Source organism: Tachyglossus aculeatus, chromosome 21 (genome assembly GCF_015852505.1).
Source record: "Tachyglossus aculeatus isolate mTacAcu1 chromosome 21, mTacAcu1.pri, whole genome shotgun sequence".
Taxonomy (NCBI): Eukaryota; Metazoa; Chordata; class Mammalia; order Monotremata; family Tachyglossidae; genus Tachyglossus; species Tachyglossus aculeatus.
The window spans coordinates 10,902,022-10,929,682 of NC_052086.1; the positions used below are offsets into that span (position 1 = coordinate 10,902,022).

General features: G+C 55.3%; 1 protein-coding gene across 1 annotated transcript; it reads right to left on the reverse strand.

Annotated features, from left to right (window-relative positions):
- Positions 1–46: 46 nt before the first annotated feature.
- PGAP6 (post-glycosylphosphatidylinositol attachment to proteins 6) lies at positions 47–13,099 on the reverse strand. Its single transcript, XM_038763757.1, has 13 exons — positions 13,052–13,099; positions 8,698–8,875; positions 8,399–8,606; positions 8,171–8,301; positions 7,421–7,683; positions 6,857–7,179; positions 5,291–5,384; positions 4,920–5,043; positions 4,695–4,831; positions 4,092–4,270; positions 3,835–3,981; positions 2,757–2,873; positions 47–1,881 (listed from the first exon to the last, which is right to left on the reverse strand). The coding sequence occupies exons 1-13, from the start codon at positions 13,095–13,097 to the stop codon at positions 1,585–1,587; spliced, it is 2,244 nt and encodes a 747-aa protein (XP_038619685.1). The 5' UTR covers positions 13,098–13,099; the 3' UTR covers positions 47–1,584.
- Between the last annotated feature and the right edge of the window lie 14,562 nt (positions 13,100–27,661).

Below are 27,661 nucleotides of genomic sequence, written 5' to 3' on the forward strand. Positions count from 1 at the left end.
AGTAAGTGCTTAATACCATTAAAATAAAAAAAAATGGAGAACAAACTCCAGAGGCCCAATTCATCCTTTATTTCCCAGCCCCTCACCAGAGAGGAATCATGAGCCTGCTTAGAATGGTCTGGAGAATGCATCCTATAAAATAATTTAAATTTAATCACACCCCGTGGCTAAGTCAGGAAAGCCCTGCAAATTCTGCCAGCTGCTTCCCTCCAGCCAAGACCATTGGAAAAAAAATCAAGATTTGTCCTATCTAAAACTAGTCTTCTGTACCCATCCACCTCTGTAACTCACAGAGCCTGCTTGGAAAAGGGTAGGGACATTTATTGCTGTCTACCAAGTACACTATGCAGCATACTAGAGGCGGGGGCGGGGGACAGGTCAGCCTCGGAAGGGGTCTCCAGGGACTGCCAAAGGGGGAGGTGGGATGGGGAGGAAATTGGGGGACAGGTAAGTCATGGGGAAGGGGTTTCCAAGCCCTGGCCCAACTGATTTCAATGGGAAGGACCTGGCCAATAGCTGAAAAAGCCATGACTTCCAAATCCCAGGGGCAGGGACTCAGGGACTACCTGGAATTTATTTTAATGTTTGCCCCTTCCGTGAGACTGCCAGAGCAGGGATCATGTCCACCAACTCTACTGTACTCTGTGCTCTGCACCGAGTAAGTGCTCCATAAATACCAGTGATTGATTTAATTGATTGATTGAGACATGGGCGGAGGATTCTGGGGCCGGAGGGAGCTGAACAGGGATCCCAGAGACCTCCTCTCTGTCCCTCAGCCCGATTTCCTTAAGCCCACTCACCCTTGGGGGGACACTGGATGCAATGGGGAGAGGAAGGAGGGATGCAGGACCCCCTGACTCACGCTTGCAGGACCTGGGAAGAACCCAGGACATGCCCATCCCAGAAGGCCCAGATCCCAGGCCCCCAGAACCCTGGAGCCTCCAGGACGGAGCCTCCCCCACTCAGCTAGGCCCAGGGGAGGTGGAGCGGGGAGAGAGGGATCAAATGTCCGTGCCCAGACAGGCAGGTGTCCAGGACTTGGCAAGCATCACTGAGAGGTACCTCAGTCTGGAGTCCAACTGGATGGTAGTGGAGAAGGCGCTGGGCACACCGGGGTCAATCCGGGACACCAGCAATGGGCAGAAAAGGGGCAGGGACAAGCCCAGATGTCCAGATGTGGTCATCGGCCCAGTGCGTCTTTGCTTCCAGTTGACCCTGCCCTGGGCACCTGACCCGGAGCCGATCGCTGCCCCCCAACCAGGCACGCCAGTGGGTGACCGCGGCCTCCGCGGCGATAACGGCCAGGCACCCCAAACCAACAGGAGCCCTCCCTCACCGCGCTCAGTCCAGCAGCAGCGCAGCCGGGCAGGAGTGGAACCCGACTGCGACCGTCCCGCCCTCCGTTCCAGACCAAGACCGTGCCAGGGCCGCTTTATTCAGCCTGGACTCTAGTCTGCGTGGGCCCTTCCTCCGGCATCGAGGCAGGGGAATGGCGGGAGGTGGGGAGGAACGGGAATGCGGGTCCTCAGTCTCCGCTAGGAGCAGCGGGCCGCGTCCCCCGGGCCGGTGGCCCCCGCCACGGCCTCACGTCACGGCGTACAGCTCCTCGCGGTCGTTCCTGCAGATCTGGTAGCGGCAGGTGAGCTTGGCGGGCCAGGCCCACGGCTCCTGGAGCTCGTCACGGGGGGGCAGCAGGAAGGCCACGCTGCTGGCCACCAGCACGTGCCAGATGCTGTGCGTATAGTAATAGTTGGCGCTGGTCTCCAGGAAGGCGTACACTCCGACGGCTACCAGGGCCAGTGCCAGCCCGGGCACCAGGTAGAAGGCCCAGCGCTTCCAGGAGCTGGGGTAACAGCTCCGACGCTGGGCGCCCCGGTACACCTGTGGGGGAGGGGACGGCCGCCGGTCACGACCTTGCCGGCCCAGTCCGGGGCCCCTGACTTCACCTCCCCCTTCCCGCACCTGCCCGCCCTGGAATGTCGCTTTGCAACCTCATCGGTCAACTTTCCAGGGCCCGGGGCTGGGGTCCGGAGGCTGGAGGCTCTGCCCCCTGCGAGCCCCGGCCCCACCCGCCGGACACGGGATCCACCCCACCCCAGCCTGGTTGGGAGGCAGGAGCCCCAGAAAGACCTGAAGGAGCCGGAAAGCCCCCGACCTGGGCCCTCACCCTCCGAGACCGGTTCCTCGGGCCTCAGCCGGGTGCGGCCACAGGGGAATGCCGGGGAAGGGGTGGGCCGGGCTCCCCTTGGGGAGGCAGAGGAAAGGCCAGAGTCGGAGTCAGCCGGCTACCTCCTGAGACTAGGCCTGACCATGCCTAGGGCCTTGGCTAACTCCCCAACAGCGGCGGAGAAAGGGGACCAGGGCAGTGGAGAGATTTGGAGTCTGGGGAAAGCGTGGTTTTGCCCGGAAGGTCGGTCTCCCTGTTGCCAGTCTGATGGCCCAGGGGGGTGCCACCCCTAGTCAAGGCAGGCCCAGGCAGGCTCCGTTGCTTTGCTTTCCCTAGCCCAGACCGGTCATTCTGTCCCGTCCTGCCCCACATTGCCAGGAACGATGGGCTCTCTCCCCTCACCCACCCGGGCCCCAGCAGCTCGGCCCCCCTCCCATCCCTTGCCAGGCCGCCTCCCAGACAGGCGACCCCCTGGCATGGGTCATGGCCACCACGGGGACCTCAGCAAGCAGCTAACCATTGCCACCCCCTGCAAAACCGTCTGCCATGGGGGCAGGCTCCCCAAAATGAGGGTCTCTTCTCTCCTCACCCATGCAGAGATCATGATGGTCAGTGCAAACAGGCAGGGTCCCAACATGTTCCAAATGCCCCTTCGGTCCAGCTGCATGGACATGGCGATGACCAGGGTCCCCAAGACAAACAGGACCTGTGGGGGATCACAGCAGCGGGGAGGGGAGAGGGGAATCAGCTGTGGTCTCCCACAGTGTCATGCCCCTTTCTTCTCACGAGAGAGGCTGAAAAAAGCTCTCCGCCCCACTGCAGCCCTCCCCAAAACAGAGAGGGGTCACAGGGAGGGGCAACTGAGGGGGAGATCTGCACTGAGGATCTCAGACCAGCAGTGAGGGACTTGGAGGGAGAATCTCAGACCATCAGCAAGTGGCTCAGAGGAATGGTCTCAGCCCCCCAGGACCTGAACACCGAACAGAGCATCTGCCACTGATAATAATGATAGTAATGGTACATGTTAAGCGCTTACTATGTGCCAAGCACTGTTCTAAGTGCTAAGGTAGATCAGGTTGGACACAATCCCTGCCCCACAAGGGGCTCACACCTCACACTCTTACTCCCCATTTTACAGATGAGGTAACTGAGGCACAAAGAAGTTAAGTGACTTGCCCAAGGCCACAGAGCAGATGAGTGGCGGAGCTGGGATTAGAACCGCTGCTCCTGAACCCCTGTCTGAGGGGGCCTAGGGGCCTACCCCCACATCTGGACCCCCCTGCCCCCCAGAATTACAGCCCCAGCTCCACAGGCCTTACACTCCGGATGCCGGGCCTAGTGGGGTTGGCAACGCGAACCCTGGTCCGCGCCCCCAGGCCACACCCCCAGACCCCCCTCCAGTCCACAACCTCCAGTCCAAACCCCTGGACCCTCACCCAGTCCGTGCCCCCTGGATCCTCACCCAGTCCACAGGCCCCTGGGGCTACATTCTTAAGCCTACCCCAAGTCCAAGCCCCTCAGCCCACCCCAGTCCTTGTCTGTTAGTCTATAACCCTGGACCACACCACGATCCTGGTGCTCGGACCCACCCGCATCACATTACCCTTAGGCCACCCCCAGTCACCGGCCCGGAATCGAGGCCCCCCCCGTCCGGCCCGCGAACTCACGTATTTCACCAGGCGCTTGAGCCGGGCCATGCACAGGACGGTGACCCAGATGGAGACGACAGAGCCCAGGAAGTCACAGTACTGCAGCGTGTCATAGTCCATGATGCACAGGACAGCCACTCCGGGCTGGTCGCAGGCATGGTAGAACTGCGGGGCGTGGGCGGCGGCCGTGAGTCCCGAAGCGAAGAAAGGCCCGGCCCCCACCCGGCCCCCGGGGTCCCCTAGCCGCCCCCGTGTCGGTCGGGGTGGTGGCGCACCGTGGAGAAGAACATGGTGTAGGTGTAGACGGCGGCCTCCACCAAGTGGAAGCGGTGGATGGCCACGGCGATGGGCGGCAGCAGCACGAGATTGCTGAGGGTGAGCAGCAGCGCGGCCACCTGCTGTGTGGCCACGGACTGGGCCCGCGTGTCGTCCGTGCAGCTCCAGCCTTGCCAGCCTGCGGGGACGGGGCGGGACGGGGCCGGGGGCCGGTCCAGGGATGGAGGCTCGGCTCGGGGCGGGGAGGGTCGCGGGCCGGCACGGCACGGCCGGCCGGCAGGGACCTCTCCCCTGGCCCGGCCCTGAGCCCGGCAATGCGAGAAGTCTGCGGGGCAACGGATGGGGTGGGGGTGACAGTTGGGGCGTAGGGCGTCTCCGTGTCCTCCCCACCCCCTCTGACGGGGGAGCCGCGAGAAGGAGGGGCTCGCCCAGCCCCGGGCTGCCGCGGAAAGGTGAGTCGGATGCCGAGCCGGACGGGATGTCCCCCCACTTCCTCCCGTTCCCCCGGGGTCTGGGCCGGACGGGCTCCGTGGGCCGGCAGAAGGGGGTCTGTGTGTGCGTCTTTGTGGGTGTCGTTGAGGGGGGCGGGGGGCGCCGCTCACCGACTTTACAGCTGCAGCCGGCATACAGGAAGCCGTGACGCCTCAACAGGCTGCACTGGCCGTACGGGCCGCAGTCGTCCAGGCACGGAGTCAGGTAGGCCCCGGCCACCACGCGGGCCCGTGCCGTGGGACAGCCGCTGTCGGGCGGGGAGGCGGGGTCAGCGGCCGGGGAGCGGCCTCCCCACGCCACCCGGGTCCCTCCCGCCCCGCCGGCCGGTCACTCACCTCGGGTTCTCGGGGCAGACCAACTGAAGGCTGAGGAACCAGTTGTCGGTCTCCGGGAAGGGGACGGCCAGCGTGGCCTCGGGGGAGGCCGCGTCCAGCCGCAGGGGGTGGCCCTGGAAGAAGGCTGGGCGGGGAGGGGGGTGATGGGGTGGAGCTGTGGGGGTGGGGGGCACCGGGAGGACAGAGGACCCGGGATGCCTAGGCACCTCACGCTGGGTCATCTGCCCCTTCCCTCCCCAGGTGGTGGGGAGACCCCCTTCCTGAGGTGACAAAATCCTGGGAGGGGACCCACGGTGGCGCAAGGAGCAACCACCTGGGGCCTGCCCCGCGCCACCCGGACCCCGGCTGCACCGTCGCATCCCGGACCTCACCTGTGGTGCAGTTGTGTGTCGTGTTGAGTTTAAGCACAGGCGACCCGGCACTCACACAGGCGACCACGGTGGCATTGGCCTCGCTCAGGGAAGTCTGCGGGGGACGTCCAGTGGTCACCGGGGCCTCCCCAGACCCCACCTTTCTGGAACATCTACCACTCCCCCGGCTTCAATTACCATCTTAATGCAGATGATTCCCAAATCTACATCTCCAGCCCCTGATCTCTCTCTTTCTCCACAGCCTCTGCGTGGATGGCCCGTCGGCACCTCAAACTAAACCTGTCCAAAACAGAACTCTTCATCTTCCCACCCAAACCCAGGCCTCCCCTTGTCTTTCCCATCACTGTAGACAACGCCGACCTCTGTATCTCAAAAGCCTAGAGCCCTGGCCTGGGAGTCATGAGGACCTGGGTTCTAATCCCCGCTCCAACACTTGTCTGCTGTGTGACTTAGGCACGTCACCTAACTTCTCTGTGCCTCAGTTACCTCACCTGTAAAATGGGGATTTAGACTGTGAGCCCTATATGGGACAAGGACCGTGTCCAACCTGATTACCTTGTAACTGTTTCAGGGCTTAGAACAGTGATTGACACATATAGTAAGCGCTTAACCAATAGTATTTTCATTATCATTACCATTATTCTTAACCCACACACTCAATGTCAGCAAATCCTGTCGCTTCTACCTCCACAACATGGCTAAAATCCTTCCTTTCCTCTACCATCCAAACTGCTACTATGGTGATCCAAGCACTTATCCTATCCTGCCTTGATGATTGCTTCAGCCTCCTTGCTCACCTCCCTGCTTTCTGTCTCTCCCCATTCCAGTTCATACTTTATTCTGCTGCCTAGATCATTTTTCTAAAAAACAGTTAAGTTCACACGTCCGCACTACTCAAGAAATTCCAATGATCGCCCAGCCACCTCCACATCAAACAGATACTCACTATTGGCATTAAAGCACTCAATCAGCTCACCCCCTTCTACCTCACCTCACCGATTTCACACTTTGCTCCTCTAGCCTCAGCTTATTCACTGTTCCCCGATCTCAACTACCTCGCCTCTCACCCCATTCCCATGTCCTCCATCTGGCCTGGACCTCCTTCCCCATCCATGTATGCCAGACTACCACCGTCCCACCTTCGAAGCTTTGTTAAGATCCCGTCTCCTCCAAGAGGCATTCCCTGATTAAGCCCTCTTTTCCCTGATTCCCTCTCCCTTCTGCGTCATCTATGCACTTGAATCTGTGACCTTTTGGGCATTTTGATATCCGTCCCACCCTCAACACCGCGGCCCTTACATATATGTACCTTTCAGCGCTTAGAACAGTGCTTTGCACATAGTAAGTGCTTGATAAATGCCATTAGTATTATTATTATTATCATAAATTGCTCATTTATGTTAATGTCTGTCTCTTCCCAGGTTCTGCTTCCTCTGCCCAGGCTGTGGCTCACAGGGGCAGAGTGAAGGAAAGTTGAATTCCGCCAGACGTGCCGGGCCCTGGTCGGCTCCGGTCCCCGTCAGCCCCCGGCCCCGTGGCCCAGACCGGCCGTGGCCGGGCCCCCACCTGGTTGAGCAGGAGGCTGATGACGAGGGTCCCGCCGCTGTCCATGCCGGAGCGGAGGCTAAGCAGCAGCAGTGTGGGCAGCCCGGCCTCCACGGCCACGCTGGGCCCGTCAAGTAGCCGGAAACGCACCGACACCACGTCCAAGTCCTCACGCACCACCGGCTGGCTGCGCAGGCAGAAGGGCCCCCCCGTGGGCTCGCCCGGAGCCCCGCCGGGCCACGGAGGCCCGGAGGAGGCCGCAGGCGGCGGAGGGGAAGGGCTGTGACTCTGGTTGAGGCCGGTATAGAAGCCGAGGACAGAGGCGACGGGTCCCGGCCGGCACACTGTTTGGCAGAGACCGGAGGGTGGGTGAGCGGGGTGGAGACTGGGAGGTTGGCAGTGGGGCCAGGGAGGGTTGGCACCAGAGTCGTGTGTGAGGACTTGGGTCAGGGACCAGTGGGGAGGGTCGGCTGGTAGTGGAGGATGCAGGGCTGGGGGCATCAGTGATGCGGGGAGAGCTGGAGAGGAGGATGGGCGGAGGAGTGTGACCTAGCTGGGAAGGGGGAGAGAGGGCAGTGGCGGCACCTGAGAGGGAGGCGATGACCTCCAGGGCCACGCTGACGTTGGGGCCGGCCAGGCTCTCCACGGTGAGTGGCAGCCACCGGTCCCAGGGGGGGTTGTCCAGGACCAGGAGGCAGGGGGTGGGCCTGCCCGTGCAGTTGACAACACGCTGGAAGGAGCGGGGCAGTGTGATGGGGCCCAGGGAGAGCCGCACCGGGCAGCCCGGACCCCCGCCGCAGCCCCGCAGCTCCAGGCGAAGCTCCACCGTGTACTCTGGCACAAACACCCTGCGGGGGAGGAGATGTCAGCCTGGGGGACTCTAGGCATGTCCCAGGCCCCACCCTCTGGGAAGCTGAGTCAAGGGCTGGGGTGAGGACGGGCCCTCTAGACTGCAAAGTCATTGTGGGCAGGGACCATGTCTGCCAATTCTGTTGTACCGTACTCTCCCAAGCGCTTAGTACAGTGGGCTCTGCCCACAGGAAGTGCTCAATAAATACCATCGATGGATGGGAATTTGAAGGCAAACACGGGAGGGACAGTTGAGGGGGAACTGGGGACGGATGGGGGTATAGGAACAGGGCAAGGGGGACAGGAGCAGGTTGGGGGGGGACTGCAGGAGGGTTAGGGGGCCAGGAGAGGATGGGGTACGGGAATGGGATTGGGGGGACTGGAGGAGAGTAGGGGACCTGACAAGGACGGGGGCTCTGGAGGAGGGGGTGGGGGCTGGAGGGAGTCAAGAGGGTATACAGGAGCTGGGCGGGAGGCTCAGCTCACTTGGCATGGGACGGGCGGGGGGCAAGGACGCTGAGCGGGAGGGGGGTGCCGGGCTCCAGGATGGGCACGCCGACCAGCCGAAGCACCAGCATATCCGGCTGGAAGGTGTAGGCACACGGCGAGGAGAAGCCCTGGAGCGAGAGCGTGTGGGGTCAGGGGGCGGATCACCGAGGGGAGCCGACCCCTTCCCCGGCCCCCCGCCGGTCCCCCACGCCCCCCCGCTCTCACCTTCAGCTGGATCTTCTGCGAGGCGCGGGGCAGGTGAGCAGCGATGAACCAGTCCCCCGCGGCGGGGCTGGAGACGTTGACGAGCGTGTGGTTCTGCAGCGTGGCCGACAGCGTCATGGGCAGACGGAAGGACGGCCGTACGGAGGTGTTGGGGGGGAAGGCCGTGCCCAGTGGGTTGATGACAGGTGGGGCGCCGTGGCGGAAGTGGCTGGAGGGGGCAGAGGCCGCGGTGAGCGGTGCCCCGGGCACACCCTCCCCCGCTAGATGCCCCCCGTCCTCCCCACCCGCCGAGGACGCACACACTGATCTCGACGTCACCGCACTGGGGCCCCGGGTCCCGGGAGGCCTGTAGCAGCCAGCGGAGCAGCACCGTGTCCGGGGGCACGCGGAATTGGAAGAGCTTGGCGTGGCCGTACCATTCGTAGAAGGACAGCTTCTGGGCGCTCTGCGAGAAGTACTCGGACACGTACGGAGAGTCTGCAGAGTAACCCCGGGGCCAGGGAGAGGGTGGAAGGACTGAGGTCAGCACAGGGGTGACCTCGGTACTCTGATATTTAATAGCGATGGTATTTGTTAAGCGCTTACTATGTGCCTAGCACTGTTCTAAGCGCTGGATTTTGTTCAGCGCTTACTGCGTGCCGGACACTGTACTATGTGCTAGGGTAGATACAAGATAAGCAGGTTGGACACAGTCCATGTCCCATGTGGGGCTCTTAGTCTTAATCTCCATTTTACAGTGAGGTAACTCTAGGGCACAGAGAAGTTAAACGACTTGCCCAGGGTTACGTAATAATGGTGGTATTTGTTAAGCGCTTGCTATGTGCCAAGCACTGTTCTAAGCGCTGGATTTTGTTCAGCGCTTACTGCTTGCCGGGCACTGTACTATGTGCTAGCGTAGATACAAGATAATCAGGTTGGACACTCTTCTAGACTGTGAGCCCACTGATGGGTAGGGACCGTCTCTATATGTTGCCAACTTGCACTTCCCAAGCGCTTAGTACAGTGCTCTGCACACAGTAAGCGCTCAATAAATACGATCGATTGATGATTGATTGACTGACACAGTCTATGTCCCATGTGGGGCTCATAGTCTTAATCTCCAATTTACAGTGAGGTAACTCTAAGGCACAGATAAGTTAAACGACTTGCCCAGGGTTACGTAATAATGGTGGTATTTGTTAAGCGCTTGCTATGTGCCAAGCACTGTTCTAAACGCTGGTTACATGGCAGACCTGCGGCAGAGCAGGTATTAGAACCCAGGACCACGCTCTTATCCACCGGGCCACACTGCAGGTCAGTCTTCCCAGCTGGAGCGGAAGCCCCTTGAGGTCAGGGAACGGGACTCGGGGTCCTGTTGGACCTTCGCAAGTGCTCAGTACAGTGACCGGCACCCAGGGGCTGCTCAGTCCGTACACTGCAGTACAGTCCCCTGCTGCCGCTTCTCCTTCCCCCATCACCGCCTCCCATCCCTGCCCCAGGGAGAGGTGGAGAGGGCCGGCCCAACTCTTAGGGGTCCCTGACGCATGACCCCGCAACCTCCACAAACCCCCACGTCCACCCACTGTGTGACCTTGGGCCGGTCACCTATCCTCTCCGGACCGGATTTCCCGACAATGTCGACCAGGCCTCCCCTCCCTTCCCGTCCCTCTCTCCCCGCTCCCCCCTAACAGAGGCCAGGGCAGGAAATAATATTCTAGCCTCTCGGCCCCACCCAGGACTTTCCAGGGCGGAAGGGCAGGCAGCCTTTCATACCTACCCCACTCTGAGGTGGCAAAGTCAACATTATAAGCCCTGTGGGGAGGGGAGACTGGGAGGCGGCTGAGCCCCAGGACTGAGAGAGCCCGGCTGCCTCTGGCTCCCGGGCTTTCCCCACCCCTTGGGAAGAGAAGCAGCTGCCCTCCTCCTGTCCCCCTTCCCCAAGGGCCGCTCCATCTGCTCCGGGTTGGTGGGGGCGATGGGCGGCGGGGGACTGGACACTCCTTATCAGTGGATAAACTGTGAACTGGGGGCACAGCCAGGCGGGCGGACAGTGGGGCTGGACGAGAGAGATGAAGGGTTGGAGCAGGACGGATGGAAATGTTCACCCCAAAGTCTGCGGTCCTGATTTTAGCTCAGAGAGCCCATCAACGTCATCCTTGTACCCCCACGTTCCCGGATCGCCTGGACGCGGAGGTGGCAGTAGGAGAAGGGAGTCTGAGGGAGTGGGAAGCAGTCCGCCCAGCCCAGGAGGCCGCCGTCTCCTAGTTCCGGCCGGTGCCCCAGCCACCCAGCCTCAGTTTCCCTCCCGATCCCTGCCATCTGTGAGGGGAGAGATGAGGGAATGGAAGCCCCTTGGGCAGGCTGGCTCCTTTGCAGCCAGGAGCTGTGAAAGTGAGGAGAATGGGGGGATGGAGGGGCGGAGGGGCAGGGCCTGGATATGTGTCATGACCCCAGGATGGAGGAGGGTGGTCAGTGTCCACCTCTGGGAGTCTGGGCATGCGTGTGTCCAGCTTGGGGAGGAATTTACCCTGGACAGTCCTCTAGACTGTAAGCTCCTCGTGGGCAGGGAATGTGTCTGCCAACTCATGGTGTTATATTGTCCTCTCCCAACTCCCTTGTACAGTGCTTTGCACACAGTAAACACTCAATAAATATGACTGATTGATTGATTGGCTCTCTGGGGAGGTGGGGTGGACCAGAGAGCCCCCGTTGAAAATATTTTCCCGCTCTGAGCACACAGGGAGAAGTTGGCAAGAAGTGGGCAAGCAATCATAGTCAGGGAGAGTCGTGGGCCGGGAGATGTCAGCAGAAGTTTGACCTCCCCCGGGTGCCAATTACCAACCAGGCCATGGCCGCCCGACGACCCGTGGGAGTAGCCCGGCCTCCGGGAAGAGCCCGGGCGAGCCCTGGGGCTGATGATTCAGCTGGCGGTAAGGCTGGGATCCTGGGCGCCAGAGACAATCTCACGCTCCGGGGAGGGCGGGCAGGGGAGAGGCCTGGGGAATAATCATGTCATGGAGCAGGCGGCGCGCGGGCGCTCGTGTGTGTGTATGTGTGTGTTTGCAACCCTCTTCCTCGCTAAACCAATGAGACCCAGAGAGCTCGGGCCACCTGCCCAAGGTCACACAGTCCAGGGGCAAGACAAGGACACGAGTCTCACTCTCCCCTCAGACTCCCCTGCTGTTACCCCTCGCTGTCAGGATCATGCCCTTGACCCGGGTCATGCTGGGACGATGCCACGTTGCTGGGATACCCAATGCACTTAGGAGGAGTCTGCCGGGACCTGCTACCGGGGGGGTGAGATGCAAGTCCCTGGCCCCCACCGGCCCGGCACGACGCGGCCCAGCCCGGCGAGGAGCGCCGCTATCACCTCGGCTGCGGCTTGGCCCGGTGCTCCCTGGGCTGGAATGCCAGCCGATCCTGGGGTGCCCACTTCCGGCCTCTCCGGGCCCACTGCCCTCCACTCCCAGCCAGTGGCCAGGGTGCCAGTGCTGACGGAGGCCCCGGGGAGAGGCCCACCACGGGCAGGGGAATAATGACGGCTTTGTACCCACTCTGTGCCCGCCCCGTGCCCGCTGCAACCCGAGCTCTACCACCCTCCCGGGCTGCTTCTATGTAAAGAGTCTCTCGCCTCCCAAGAGGAGACTGGGCTCATCTCTCCAGGGTCCCTGCCCTCTCTGTGCCCAGGGGGCCGGGTGGAAGCTAAGATCACCAACCCCCTCCATGGACCCCGGGGGACGAGGGCACAGATCACCCTGCCCAAGACGACAGATCTGCTGCTCTATGCCCTAGATTGTCCCGTCTCTGCCTGGGTGGTTTCTGGAGCCTGCCCCGGGCAGACCCCCGCCCCCCACCCGGAGACCTGGGCCTCCACCTTGTCTAATTTTCTCACGGAACAGAGAAGTCTCTGAGTGGGCTGGGACTTCAAAGCGCCCCAGGAAACTTCCTCTGGACCTGCCCGAGGACGGGATCCAAGCGTCACAGGAGGTGCCCAGGGGCAAACCAGCCCGCACTCCCACCCGCAGCATCGTGGTGCTCGGGTGACTCCGGCCCCAGGCTGACCGGTGGGGAGGCCGCACGGGGTTCCTGCCCGAGGGTCCCCGGGGAGGAGATGCGGGGCTCAGACCAGCCTCTCTTTCCTGGGCAAGGCCGCTGAACCCCACGCTCTGTGCCAGCCTCTGCCCTGGCACGATTCCTCCAGCATCTCTGTGCCAGCCACTGCCCGGGGCTCGGACCCCCCGCTCCGTGCCGGCGCCCCCGTCCCGGCCTGACTCCCCCGGGGCCCGTGCCGGCCTTGTCCCCAGCCTGACCTCACTCATTCAATCGTATTTACTGAGCGCCCACTGGGTGCAGAGCGCTGGACTGGGCGCTTGGAAAGTACAATTTGGCAACAGATCGAGACGGTCCCTTCCTCCATCGCCTCTGACTCCGTGCCAGGCCTCTGCCCCGGCCTGACTCTTCCAGAGTCAGGTCGGACCCTGGGCGACCCCAACCCCCGAGGGGTGGGGGTGGGCGGGGGTCCCTCTTGGCTGTCACCCCCTCTCGCCGGGGGTGGGGGACGCTTGGAGCCGGGACCCCCAACCCCAGCCGGGCTCCATGACTGATGGAGGGGGCGACCCTTCCTCCACCCACCCCTGCAAGGCCTCCCCTTCCCCTCCATCGCCCCCCACTCACCATCACCGGGGGTGGGCAGGGTCAGCAGGGGCATCAGCAGCATCATCATCAGCAGCAGCAGCAGCAGCAGGGGCCTCGGCGGTGGTGCTGACCGGTCCATGGCGACCCCCTACCCGTCCTCCGGCCCCCTCCCCCCCCCAGAAGCCCCCTCCTCGGCTGCGGCCACCTCTGCCCGTCCGTCCCATCGCCCCGGCCGGTTCCAGCCCCCGGGGCCACTTCCGCCCGCTGGCCCCGCCCCACACCCCTGCCCACCCCCTGCCCATCCCCTGCCCACCCCCTGCCCATCCCCGGCCCCCTCCCCCTTCCTGCAGCCGGACCGCCCACTGTCCAGTCCTGGGGGGGGCAAGGTCACGGAAGGTCACGGTCCTTCGGCTGGGCCTGGCACGGGGGGCCCTTGGCATCTCCTGGCGTCCCAATCCCGTTGCCCCCACGCCCCCCATGGCTCCTAGTAACAGCCATCCTCGTCATCCTCCTCCCCGCATCACCCTCAGCATCATAATAGTGCCGGACTCTGTGCCAAGCGTTGCGCTGGAGCCAGGGTAACGGGGCCGGGGAGGGGAGGGGAGGAGGGGGGTGGTCGTGGGGGAGGAGGGGGAAAGGGAAGGACCCACTAATCACTCAATCAACCAATCGTATTTATTGAGCGCTTACCGTGTGCAGAGCACTGGACTACGCACTTGGGAAGTCCAAGTTGGCAACATATAGAGACGGTCCCTACCCAACAGCGGGCTCACAGTCTAGAAGGGGGAGACAGAGAACAATCAATCAATCAATCAATCAATCAATCGTATTTATTGAGAGCTTACTGTGTGCAGAGCACTGGACTAAGCACTTGGGAAGTCCAAGTTGGCAACATCTGGAGACGGTCCCTACCCAACAGTGGGCTCACAGTCTAGAAACAAAACAAAACATATTAACAAAATAAAATAAATAGAATAGGTATGTACAAGTAAAATAAATAAATAGAATAATAAATACGAACGAACATATATACACTATATATATATATATATATATACGTATATATATTCACTCCACCAGGCATCATATTTTAGGGTGTAATATATTTCATGTGGCTTTAGAATCAATCAATCAATCAATCGTATTTATTGAGCGCTTACTGTGTGCAGAGCACTGTACTAAGCGCTTGGGAATCTTCCCCCTCCTCTCCCCGCCCCACAGCACTTCTCTATATATGTAGAGATCTACAGTTCTATTGACTACATTCATTCAATCGTATTGATTGAGCGCTTACTGTGTGCAGAGCACTGGACTAAGCGCTTGGGAAGTACAAATCGGCAACAGATGGAGACGGTCCCTACCCCAAAATGGGCTTACTGATGCCCGTTTACTTGTTTTGATGGGTATAGAGCTATAATCTTGTAAGAGCTCAATAAATACACACAGTAAGCGCTCAATAAATACGATTGAATGAATGAATAATCTTGTTATCTATATATATTTATTCTACTTATTTTATTTTGTTAATATGTTTTGTTCTCTGTCTCCCCCTTCTAGACTGTGAGCCCACTGTTGAGTAGGGACCATCTCTATATGTTGCCAACTTGTACTTCCCAAGCGCTTAGTACAGTGCTCTGCACACAGTAAGTGCTCAATAAATACTATTGAATGAATGAATGAATGAATGAATGAATGTTGCCCGTCTCCCCCCTTCTAGACTGTAAGCCCGGGGTGGGCAGGGATTGTCTCTCTTTCTTGCTGAATTGTACTCTCCAAACGCTTAGTCCAGTGCTCTGCACACAGTAAGCGCTCAATAAATATGATTGAATGAATGAATCTATAATCCTATTTATTTATATTGTTGCCTGTTTACTTGTTTTGATGTCTGTCCCCCCCCTTCTAGACTGTAAGGCCCGTGTTGGCAGAAATTGCTGAATTGCTGATAATTGCTCTTTATTGCTGAGTTGTACTCTCCAAATGCTTAGTATACTGCTCTGCGCACAGTAAGTGTTCAATAAATATGACTGACTGACTGAATGAATCATCAGAATGAATCAATCAATTCTATGTGCAGAGCACTCTTCTAAGCGTTTGGGAGAGTCCAGTAGAATCAGAAGGCAGGAACCCTGCTCTCAAATTGATTAACGCCTAGTGGGGTCCGAGGAGGGGGATTGAAAATTATTCACACACACAAACACACGCACACACACACGCACACACACACTATATTATATATATATATATATACATATATAAAGTATATATATATTTACATATTGGCTTAGTGGAAAGAGCAGACTTGGGAGTCAGAGGACTTGGGTTCTTATCCTGGCTCTGCCACTTGTCTGCTATGTGACCTTAGGCAAGCCACTTAACTTCTCTGTGGCTCAGCGCAAAGAGCCCGGGCTTTGAAGTCAGAGGTCATGGGTTCAAATCCCGGCTCTGCCACTTGTTAGCTGTGTGACTTTGGGCAAGTCACTTCACTTCTCTGGGCCTCAGTTACCTCCTCTGTAAAATGGGGATCAAGACTGTGAGCCCCACGTGGGACAACCTGATCACCTTGTAAATTCCCCAGCGCTTAGAACAGTGCTTTGCACATAGTAAGCGCTTAATAAATGTCATTATTATTATTATTATTATTCTCTGGGCCTCAGTTCTCTGGGCATCTGTAAAATGGGGATAAAGACTGTGAGCCCCACGTGGGACTCACCTTATATCTAACCCAGCGCTTAGAACAGTGCTTGGCACATAGTAAGTGCTTAACAAATGACATCATTATTATTATTATTACTTATTTATTCATCTGTTTTCTCTTCCAAACTCTCAGTATATCCTCGTCTGCCTGTCTTCTCCCACTCCCTACCCTTAGAGGATGGACTCCTTGAGGGCAGAGAGTGACTCTTGTGAAAGCCCCCTTTTCCTTCCGCATCACCTCGACTCGCTTCCTTTGCTCTTCCCCCCGCAACCCACAGCACTTATGTATATACGTATGCATCTATAATTCTATTTACTTATACTGATGCCTGTTTACTTGTTTTGATGTCTATCAACCCCCGCTCTAGACTGTTAGCCCGTTGTGGACAGAGATTGTCTCTCTATATTCCTGTATTGTACTTTCCAAGCTCTTAGTACAGTGCTCTGCACACAGTAAGCGCTGAATAATTACAATTGAGTGAATGAATGAATGATTGTTCAATAGATTGACTGCTGCTCTTCCCAAGTCACGAGTCCGTGCCCCTGCCTCTAGGGAAAGGCAGTAGCCCCCTGCCCCAATTCCCGGGCCCATCCCAGAATTACTAAATTATTAAATCTGCTTGCTCTTCTCTCAGTTCTGCAGTGACCCTTTTGGGTCCGGCGCGAGTTTGAGGCTGGTTTCTCGGGCAGCCCGGGGCCGAGGTGGCCAATCCGTGGTGCCCATCGCCTTGGCAGAAGGACAGCAGGGCAGCAGGGGCGAGACTCCCCCCCAACCCCCCATCCACCAGGCTGGGACATGAGAAGCAGCATGACTAGAGCATGGGCCTGGAGTCAGAAGGTTCACCTGTCTGCTGGGTGACCTTGGGCAAGACACTTCTCTGGGCTTCAGTTACCTCATCCATAAAATGGGGATTGAGACTGTGAGCCCCATGTGGGACAGGGACTGTGTCCAACCTGATGTGCTTGCATCCACTTCAGCGCTTAATCCAGTGCCTGGCACATAGTGAGCGCTTAACAGGTACCATCATTATTTTTATTATGACGGGATCCGCCAAGGGATGGAACTGGGGAAAGGTCAGTGGGGGCATTCTGGGCTAATTTCGCTCTCGGCCGAAAGGCTGAGGCCTGGGTACCGGACAGAGGTTTGGTCAGAGGGTGCGGGCCGGTGGGAAGGGCCTCCGGACCGGGAGGGACCAGTAATGGCTTGTTTTGCGTTGTTACTGGCGCTCCCCTTCCGGCCAAGCCCAAGGCGGAATCTGGGTCAGCCCTGCAGGGAGGGTGCTGTGCTGGCTCCTGCTTTGGCCAGGGGTCACGGAGTCTGCAGGGTCTGTCAGTGAGGATTCCCAGATTCCCAGATTCCCCCTTCCTCCTTTCCCTTCCCGCCACTGCCAGCCCCCTCCATCTGGAGGAGGAGGGAGTGAGGGGGCAGAGGCAGGAGATGGCAGGGGGCTGGGGGGCTGAGTCCCCAGTGACCTTGGGGTGGGAGAGGAATCGGTTTGCCTCGAAGATCTCTTTCAACAAATACCATCATTATTATCACTACAAATAAATAAAATTACAGATATGTCCATAATTGCTGAGGTCTGTGCTCTTTCCACTAGGCCATGCCGCTTCTCCAGGGATGGAGCAGAGCCCAGACCTTGGCACTCATGTCCAATGACCTGGTAACCCATCTCCCCAGTGGCTAACTCCCTTTGGTGGGGAGGGGAGAACCAAATTGGCCCCGTCCCCTCCCCACAGCACTTGTATATATTTGTACATATTTAGTATTCTATTTTATTGGTGCACATTTACTATGTTTATTTTATTAATGATGTGTATATAGCTATCATTCTATTTATTCTGATGGTATTGACACCTGTCTACTTGTTTTGTTTTGTTGTCTGTCTCCCCCTTCTAGACTGTGAGGCCGTTTTTGGGTAGGACCCGTCCCTATATGCTGCCGATTTGGACTTCCCAAGCGCTTAGTACAGTGCTTTGCACACAGTAAGTGCTCAATAAATACGATTGAATGAATGAGGGGGGAGTGAGAAGACAGTCCCTCCCTCATTAATCCCTCCTGCCCCAGGCCATCTAATAATAATTATCATAGTTCTACTAACACTTGCAAGGTTTGTGAAGTGCTTACTATGTGTCAGGCACTGCACTAAGCGCTGGGGTAGAAACAAGACAATCAGATGGAACCCAGGTCCAAGGAGGAACAAGATTGGGATGACATAGGACTCCAGCAGGGCAGAGATGAGTTTCTTTTTCTAAAACAAAAGGTATCTTCAAAGCACTTACTATGTGACAGGCACTGGGGGTAGATAAAAGCTAATCAGGTGGACGCAGACCCTGGCCCACATGGGGCTAACTATCTAAATCCCCATTTTATAGCTGAGGTAACTGAGTTAATAGTCTCATGTAGCCACTGCTGGTCCCTTGGCTCGTTGGGTACCGGTTCCCTCCTCCTGGCACTGCCAGCTTCTCTGGCTGGTGTCTCTTCCCTCTGTTTCTGGGCCCAGGGAGGTGCCTAGGTGGGGTTTGGCTGCCTCCGGCCCTCAAATCCCCCAGACCGTTACTCTCCCCCACCTTTCAAAGCCTTAACGAAGGCACATCTCTTCCAAGAGGCCTTCCCTGAGTAATCCCCAATTTCTCCCACTCCCCTCTGCGTCTCCCTTTATTCATCCTCCCTCTCAGCACCACAGCGCCTATGTACATATCTGTCATTTATTTATGTATATTAATGTCTGTATCCCCCTCCAATAATAATAATGATGATGGCATTTATTAAGTGCTTACTATGTACCAAGCACTGTTCTAAGCACTGGGGTAGATACAAGGTGATCAGGTTGGACTCAGTCCCCATCCCACGTGGGGCTCACAGTCTCAATCCCCATTTTACAGTTGAGGGAACTGAGGCATAGGGAAGTGAAATGACTTGTCCAAGGTCACAGATTTTCCAAGCATCTTTCCCAGTGTTTAGAACAGTGCTTGACACATAGTAAGCTTGTAACAAATTCCACAATTACTATAATTATTATTATTATTATGGACCTGGTGCTTTCTTCGCCCCCATGCCCTTTGATCTTAGTGATCTCACATCATCTTAACAGCACCCTAGTGCAGCAGGGAGAAGGAGGGATTCTTAACGCCAGCGAACCCCCGAGGAAACTGAGGCCCAGTGAGGTGAGGTCCCACAGCAGGCCAGTAACTGAACCAGGACTAAGGCCCACTGTGAGCCCACTGTTGGGTAGGGACTGTCTCTATATGTTGCCAACTTGGACTTCCCAAGCGCTTAGTACAGTGCTCTGCACACAGTAAGCGCTCAATAAATACGATTGATTGATTGATTGATTGACCAGTGACTCCTGAACCTGAGGAGACCTGAGCCCTCTCCGCTACCCCCGTGGGCGCCCTGTTAAGCCTCACATGACTGACTCCATTTTAGAGAAGCCACCATTTCAGGACCCTATATTCAGTCGCATTTATTGAGCGCTTACTTGGGTCAGATAGGAATTGTTCCAAAGCCTCGCTAAAATGCCTGCCCATGCAATTAAGCATTCTGTTCCTGCAGATTCTGAGTTCCTCAAAAAATGGGGGGCCCTTTTCAGTAGCCCACCAATTAAAAGCTGCTATGACTCTTCACTCTCAAGGATCTGCTCGCCCCACCCCCCAAGCGTTTATCAGGCTCCTGTAGACTAGTATTGGGGTCGGGGGTTGTGACTTGTGTGGGTGAGTGGTTGTCCCGGACTCGATTCTCGGAGACGCCCGGGGGACTCTGTGATGAAGTACCGGAGCTGCGGGGACTCTGGCGTGTCATTTTCTGGTGGGTTGTTTTCCCCTTCCCCTTTTCTGCACTGCAGTTAGCTTTTGCTTAAGATGTTGTGGTTTCTGACACACAAAAGGGGTCAGACGCACCCCTTTCGAAATATTTCCCCTGACGGATTGCCCCTGGTCTGTGCTAACCAGGAGGCCCTGGGGATCACCAGTAATTTCCATCTAAATCGAATATTTGTCCACGTGGGATGTGCTCAGGATTTTCCTTTACTCTTTCTGGAAGAGGTGCAGCAGCAACAGTGGAAAATCCCCAGACTCCAAAACTGAGAGTCATCTGCTCAGATTCTTTGATTTCCTCCGTTCTGGAGACCCACAACCTGGTGTGCCGTTGTGCCTGGTTTGGATTTTGCTTTCTGATTAAAATCAGGCATGAGGCAATGCCAGGTAGGGATTTTACTTCCTCCGGGAGCATCTGGTCATGGGTTCTCATCCCGGCTCCACCGCATGTCTGCTGTCTGACCTTGGGCAAGTCACTTTACTTCTGTGTGCCTCAGTTATCTCATTTGCAAAATGAGGAGTGAGACTGTGAGCCCCAAGTGGGACAGTGATTGTGTCCAACCCGATTTGCTCGTATCCACCCCAGTGCTTGGCATGTAGTAAGCGCTTAACAAATACCATGATTACTATTATCACCCAGAGATCCTTGATTAAATGCTTACTGCTTTCCTTCATTGTAACTTTTACAATAAACTTGCCGTTATGCAGTCACATGTGCAGTCACTCACTGCTCTCTGTTTTCTTGAGTCCCGCGGTCTCGATACCCAGACGTACCCCACCCTGGGTACGTTGGGGGGTACGCCCCCACTGACCCGCTCTGTGACCTCGTCCGAAACAATGCCGGGGGCTGAGGCTCACTAGTTGAGGCTCACAGACAAAGTACAGTGTGGCCAAAGTGGCTTATTAAACAATCAATCCATAGTATTTATTGAGTGCCTTCTTTGTGCAGAGCACTGTACTAAACAATCGGGAGAGTACAGTACAACAGCGTTGGTAGATGCGTTCCCTGCCTGCAACGAGCTTACAGTCTAGAGGGGGAGACAGACATTAATATGGATAAATGATTTATAATAGGTAATTTATAGCTAGTAGGCACGATCTCTGCCCTTGAGGAGATTTATTAGTCAAGCTGGGAAGACAGACACTAAAATAAATTACAGATAAGTTCAGGTAATATCACAGATCAGAATCTCCTCTAAATCCCCTGACTCTTCATCCCAGGGACCTTCCTCTGGAAACCTCTGGCCCTGCCACTTGTTTGATGTGGGACCCTGGGCAAGCAGGGGGGCTCCAGAGAGGAAGATCAGACCCCGGACGGAGGGTCCCAGGGGGCCCTCAAGGAGCAACCTCCAATGGGGACTTGGGGGTCAGCGGGATGCCCACAGCCCCACTGCATCCCAGAGAGTCTGCCTGGAGCCCGAGCCCCCTCCCTGTCCTTCCCCTCCGTCCCTGCCCTCAAGAGCAAGACCCGGGTCACTGGCAGAAGATCAGGGTGCACTGCCAGGGGGGTTATGCCCCACTCCGGCCCAGCCCTCAGGCCTGTGGTGGTCCGGGTTTGGCCCTGCTGAAGGGAAAAGGGCTGGAGGGGCTAGTACAGGATGGGAGTGGGGGTCTGGGCTGCCCGCGGGCCAGCGTTGAAAAGCAGCGTGGTTCAGTGGAAGGAGCACGGGCTTTGGAGTCAGAGGTCATGGGTTCAAATTCCGCCTCTGCCACTTGTCAGCTGTGTGACTTTGGGCAAGTCACTTAACTTCTCTGGGTCTCAGTTCCCTCATCTGTAAAATGGGGATTAAGACTGTGAGCCCCACATGGGACAAACTGATCACCTTGTAACCGCCCCAGCGCTTAGAACAGTGCTTTGCACATAGTAAGTGCTTAATAAATGCTATTATTATTATTATTATTATTATTATTATTATTATTATTCTTATTAATGAGCTGGGAAGGATGTCCCAAGATGGATCAGCCCGACGCCCAGGAGGTCCGACTTTTCCTCACTTTTCCGCACTTTTCCTCGTCTCCCATTCCCTTCTGCGTCGCCCTGACTTGCTCCCTTTGCTCTTCCCCGCTCCCAGCTTCAAAGAACTTATGTACATAACTGTCATTTTATTTATTCGTATTGATGTCTGTCTCCCCATCTCTAGACTGTGAGCTCGTGGTGGTTGTGGGCAGGGAATGTCCCTGTTTATTGTTGTAGGGTACTTTCCCAAGCGCTTAGTATAGTGTTCCGCACACAGTAGGCGCTCAATAAATACAATTGAATGAATGGCGGTTGGGTGGGGAGCTGCCCTGCTTTGGCCTCCCGGTGCTGCCCCCTTCTGGCCATCTGGGAGAACTGCTTGCAGCGAGCCATACCATCTCCCCCTTCTTAATAATGATAATAATAATAATGATGGCATTTCTTAAGCGTTTACTATGTGCAAAGCACTGTTCTAAGCGCTGGGGAGGTTACAAGGCGATCAGGTTGTCCCACGGGGGGGCTCACAGTCTTAATCCCCATTTTACAGGTGCGGGAACTGAGTCCCAGAGAAGTTAAGTGACTTGCCCAAAGTCACACAGCTGAAAATTGGCGGAGCCGGGATTTGAACTCATGACCTCTGACTCCAAAGCCCGTGCTCTTTTCCACTGAGCCACGCTGTTTCTCCTTCTTCTCCCCCTCCTTCTCTCCCCCTTCTTTGTCTCCCGCCTTATCTCCTCTCTCCCTCCTCCTCTCCTCCCTCCTCCTCCTCTTCCACTCCTTCTCCTTCCTCCTTCTCTTTCCCTTCCACTCTTTCCTTTCTTCCATCCTTGTGTTCCTCCTCCTCTTCCTCCTCCCTCCTTCTTCTTCTCTCCCCTTCTTCCCCCCCCACTTCCTCTTCCTCCTTCTCCTCCTTCCCTGTTCCTCCTCCTCCTCCTCCACCAGCCCAGGCAGGGGGAACCCACTGAGAGCCGCACTACACGTTGTGCCACACTACCCGCTGTGCCTGGGTGGGGCACTTCATTGGTATCTTTGGTGAAGGGTGATGGGGAACTTGAGAGGCCATGGGAGAAGAGATCCAGTACAGGGAAGAGGACAGGGAGACAGGGCACTGGGGGAGAAGACCATCCACTCCCCCTCCCCACCTCACCCTCCTGATGCCTGATCTTGATTGGCAATGGCTCAGGATTCGTCGCCACCATGGCCACCCCGCTGGACGACTGCAAGTCCGAGCGCCGGACAGCCCGGATCTAGACACAGCCCTGCTCCTGTCTTGCAGTGCTCATTCAATTCATTCAAACATATTTATCAGCACTTACTATGTGCCAGGCACTGTACTAAGCACTGGGGTCGGTACAAGCTAATCAGGTTGGCCGCATGGGGCCCACATGGGGCTCACGGTCTTATTTCCCATTTTACAAATGAGGGAACTGAGGCACAGAGTAACTATACATGAAGTAAAGTGACTTGTTCAGGGTCACACTGCAGACAAGTGGCACTGTGGGGAGACCAGGAGGCACTGTAGGGGGCTTAGAACCCAAGTCCTTCAAACTCCCATACCCATACTCTATCCACTGACTCTCCCTACGTAACATGGATTTTGAGGACAAAAATGAGATAAAACTAATGTGGAAGTGTTTGGAGGAAACAAAAGTTTGTTACAATCACAAGGTATTACGACTAGTGGCATTTCAATCAATCCATCAATCATATTATTGAGTGCTTACTACATTCAGAGCACCATATTAAGCACTTACGAGAGTACAACATAACAGAATTGGTAGACAAGTTACCTGTCCACAAAGAGCTTACAGTGTAGGGTCTACAGGCTACAGTAGCTAGTCTATAGCCTAGCTAGAGTCTAACTACAGTCTAGGTTATTAATAATAATAAGAATAAATAATAATAATAATGATTATGGTACTTGTTAAGCGCTTACATATGCCAAGCACTGTTGGAAACACTGGGATAGATACAAGTTAACCAAGCTGGATATAGTCCCTGTCCCACATGCGGCTCACACTCTTAATCCCCATGTTACAGATGAGGTAACTGAGGCACAGAGAAGTTAAGTGACTTGCCCAAGGTCACATGGCACACAATTCATTCATTCATTCATTCAATCGTATTTATTGAGCGCTTACTGTGTGGGGAGCACTGTACTAAGCGCTTGGGAAGTACAAGTTTGCAACATATAGAGACGGTCCCTAAGTGAGCTTACAGTCATTTGTTGAGACTCTACTTTGCACAGGGTGACTACAGTGTGCAGAACACATTGTACTGGTGGAGATGATTCAGGAGCCTTGAATACTAATAATAATAATGATAATGCTATTTGTTAAACTCTTGCCATATGTCATTCACTGTACTAAACACTGGGATAAATACAATATAAGCGGATGAGACAAGATGCCTTACCTACAGTCTAAGGCAGAAGGTAAACAGGTATTTTATTTCCCTTTTTACAGTCAGCCCATCAATCAGTGGTATTTCTGGAGCCCTCACTCTGGGCAGAGCACTGTATTAAGTGCTTGGGAAAGTGCAACACAACACTCTCCCCACCTGCAAAACCCTACAAAAATCACATCTCTTCCAAGAGGCCTTCCCCGACTTAACCCACATTTCCCCTGCTCCTTCTGTGTCACCTGTGCACTTGGATTTGTTCCCTTCAAGCACTTGATATTCAGCCCCCCCTCAGCCCCGAAGTACCTATGTACAGATCCATAATTTCTTTTAATATCTGTCTCCCCCTCTATCCTGAAAACTCCCCCTGGGCAGGGAACGTGTCTTCTAACTCTGTTCAGCGCTTTGCACAGAGAAAGCACTCAAAACATCCCACTGATTGATTGAAGTGGGGAGAGGCTGGAAGCAGGGAGGTCAGTGAGGAGTCTGAGGCAGGAGCTGAGTCAGGAGGCGAAGAGAGGTTAGGCCAGGGCGGTGGCGGCTAGGCTGTTTTTATGGTGACGGGGAAGGGGCGGGTCGAGGAAATATTGTGGAGGAAAGACTGGCAGGATTTAAGGCCAGACTGAATGTGAGAGATGAAAGACACATTTGGAGTCAAAGGTGAAATCCAGGTTTTGGGGCTTCTGGGACAGGGAGGATGATGTTGTTGTCATCAGTTGAAGAGGAAGGGAGGAGAAGGTTGCGTTAATTATGGTCTTAAGGGCTTCTCCTGTGCCAAAGCACTGTGCTGCACTCTAGGGTAGGTGCCCTGACTTAATTATGCCCTCTCCACCTTCTGACAATAATAATAATGATGGCATTTATTAAGCGCTTACTATGTGCAAAGCACTGTTCTAACCGTTGGGGAGGTTACAAGGTGATTAGGTTGTCCCACGGGCGGCTCACAGTCTTCACCCCCATTTTACAGATGAGGTAACTGAGACAACAATACTTCTCCATCCTTATTGAGTCCCATACCCTTGGATCATGCCAGATATTCCAGGCATTTAACTCCCTCCTCAAATCCCCATCCCCACACTCACCCAATCTCTTTACCTTAACGATCAGGCCACTTAATCTATTGATAAAATTGAAACCACCAGATGTGATCTGCCTGAAATCTTCCCTGCTCCTCTCCTCTTTGACTCTTCCATCTCTCAACTCTCCCGCATCTTTCCCAGTGAGTTTTTTTTACAACCCACTGCCTCCACTTCCTCTCTCTCTCTCTCTCTCTGGCCCCCTCGAATCTAAATTTCACCTCTTTCACTCCATAGAAAAACTCTCTCTTAGGTTCCAATGGCCTTTTTCTGGCCAAATCCAACGGCTCCGATTCCATCCTAATCCTCCTCAATCTCTCAGCTGCCTTCAACACTGTTGACCACCCACTTCTCCTGGACACATTATCCAACCTTGGCTTCACTGTCACTGTCCTCTCCTGGTTCATTTCCTATCTGCTGGCTGCTCATTCTCAGCCTCTTTCAAGGACTCCTCCTCTGCTTCCCACCCCCTAACCGTGGGGGTCCCTCAAGGCTCAGTTCTATTCTCCCTTCCGTTCTCCCTTGGAGAATTCACTCACTCCTACAGCTTTAACTATCATCTCTACATAAATGACTCCCAGATTTTCCTCTCCAGCCCCAACTTTTCTTTTCTGCAGTCTCATATTTCCTCCTGCCTTCAGAACACCTCTACTTGGATGTCCAGCCAAAACCTCAAACTTAACAAGTCAATCAATCAATCATATCTATTGAGTACCTACTTTGGGCAGAGCACTGTACGTAGCTCTTGGGAGAGCACAGTATGATAAAGTTGGTAGATATGTTTCTTACCCACAAAGAGCATACAGTCTAGAAGGGGGAGACAGATATTAATATAAATAAATAAATTACAGATGTGTACTTAAGTGTTATGGGGCTGATGGAGGGACAAATAAAAGGCTCAAATCTAAGTGCAGGAGTGACGTAGAAGGAAGTGGGAGAAGAGGAAATGAGGAATTAGTCGGGGAAGGCCTCTTGGCCTCTTTCCCCCCTTCAAAGCCCTACTCGAAAGGCTCACCTCCTCCAGGAGGCCTTCCTAGACTAAGCCCCCCTTTTCCTCTGTTCCCCCCATTGCCCCAACTTGCTCCCTTTGTTCTACTCCCCTTCCCAACCCCCCCACCAGAACTTGTGTATATATATATACCTATTTATAATTCAATTTATTTATATTAATGATGCGTATATATCTATAATTCTATTTATTTATATTGATGCTATTGATGCCCGCTTACTTGTTTTGATGCCCGTCTCCCCCCTTCTAGACCGTGAGCCCGCTGTGGGCAGGGATTGTCTCTATTTGTTGCTGAATTGTACTTTCCAAATGCTTAGTACAGTGCTCTGCACACAGTAAGCACTCAATAAATACGATTGAATGAATGGATATATAACAGACCATCACTCTCCCCACCTTCCTAAATCATCCTAAAATCGCATCTCCCCCAAAAGGCCTTCCACAACTCAGCCCTACTTTCTCCAACCGCCTCTTTCTTCTCGGGGTCTGTACACTTTAAGCACTTCACTTCTCTGTGCCTTAGTTCTCTCATCTGCAAAATAAAATAATAATAATAATGGCATTTGTTAAGTGCTTACTATGTGCCAAGCACTGTTCTAAGCACTGGGGAGGATACAAGGTGATCAGATTGTCCCACATGGGGCTCACAGTCTTCACCCCCATTTTACAGATGAGGTGACCGAGGCCCAGAGCAGTTTTGTTCTCTGTCTCCCCCTTCTAGACTGTGAGCCCACTGTTGGGTAGGGACTGTCTCTATATGTTGCCAGCTTGTACTTCCCAAGCGCTTAGTACAGTGCTCTGCACACAGTAAGCGCTCAATAAATATGATTGATGGATTGATTGATTAAGTGACTTGCTTTGGAGTGTGTCTTGCTAATGTGTCACTCACAAGGCTTAGAATAATAATAATAATAATGATGGCATTTATTAAGCGCTTACTATGTGCAAAGCACTGTTCTAAGCGCTGGGGAGGTTACACGGTAATCAGGTTGTCCCCCGTGGGGCTCACAGTCTTCCTCCCCATTTTACAGATGAGGTAACTGAGGGGCAGAGAAGTTAAGTGACTTGCCCGAAGTCACACAGCTGACAATTGGCAGAGCCGGGATTTGAACCCATGACCTCTGACTCCAAAGCCCGTGCTCTTTCCCATTGAGCCACACTGCTTGTCACACAGTAAGCGCTTAACAAATACCACTATAATTATTATTATTATTTGGGGGGGTGGGCAGGGCCAGGATGAAGCAGAAGCAGAGAAGAGAAGCAGCGTGGCTCTGTGGAAAGAGCCTGGGCTTGGGAGTCAGAGGTCGTGGGTTCAAATCCCAGCCCTGCCAATTGTCAGCTGGGTGATTTTGGGCAAGTCACGTCACTGGGCCTCAGTGACCTCATCTGTAAAATGGGGATGAAGACCGTGAGCCCCCCGTGGGGCAACCTGATCACCTTGTAACCTCCCCAGCGCTTAGAACAGGGCTTTGCACACAGTGAGCGCTTAATAGATGCCACTATTATGATTATTATTATTCTTATGAAGCGCAGGGGGGATTGGGCCGGGCTGGGGCTGAGGATGGGCGTGTCTGGGGGCGGGTTTGGGGGGGCAGGGCCCGGCTGGGGGTGTGGAGGGGCCGGGGCTGGATGGGGGGCGGAGCTCCGGGTGGGCAGAGCGGCGATCCCCCGGTGCCCCCGGTGCCCCCCGGGCCGGT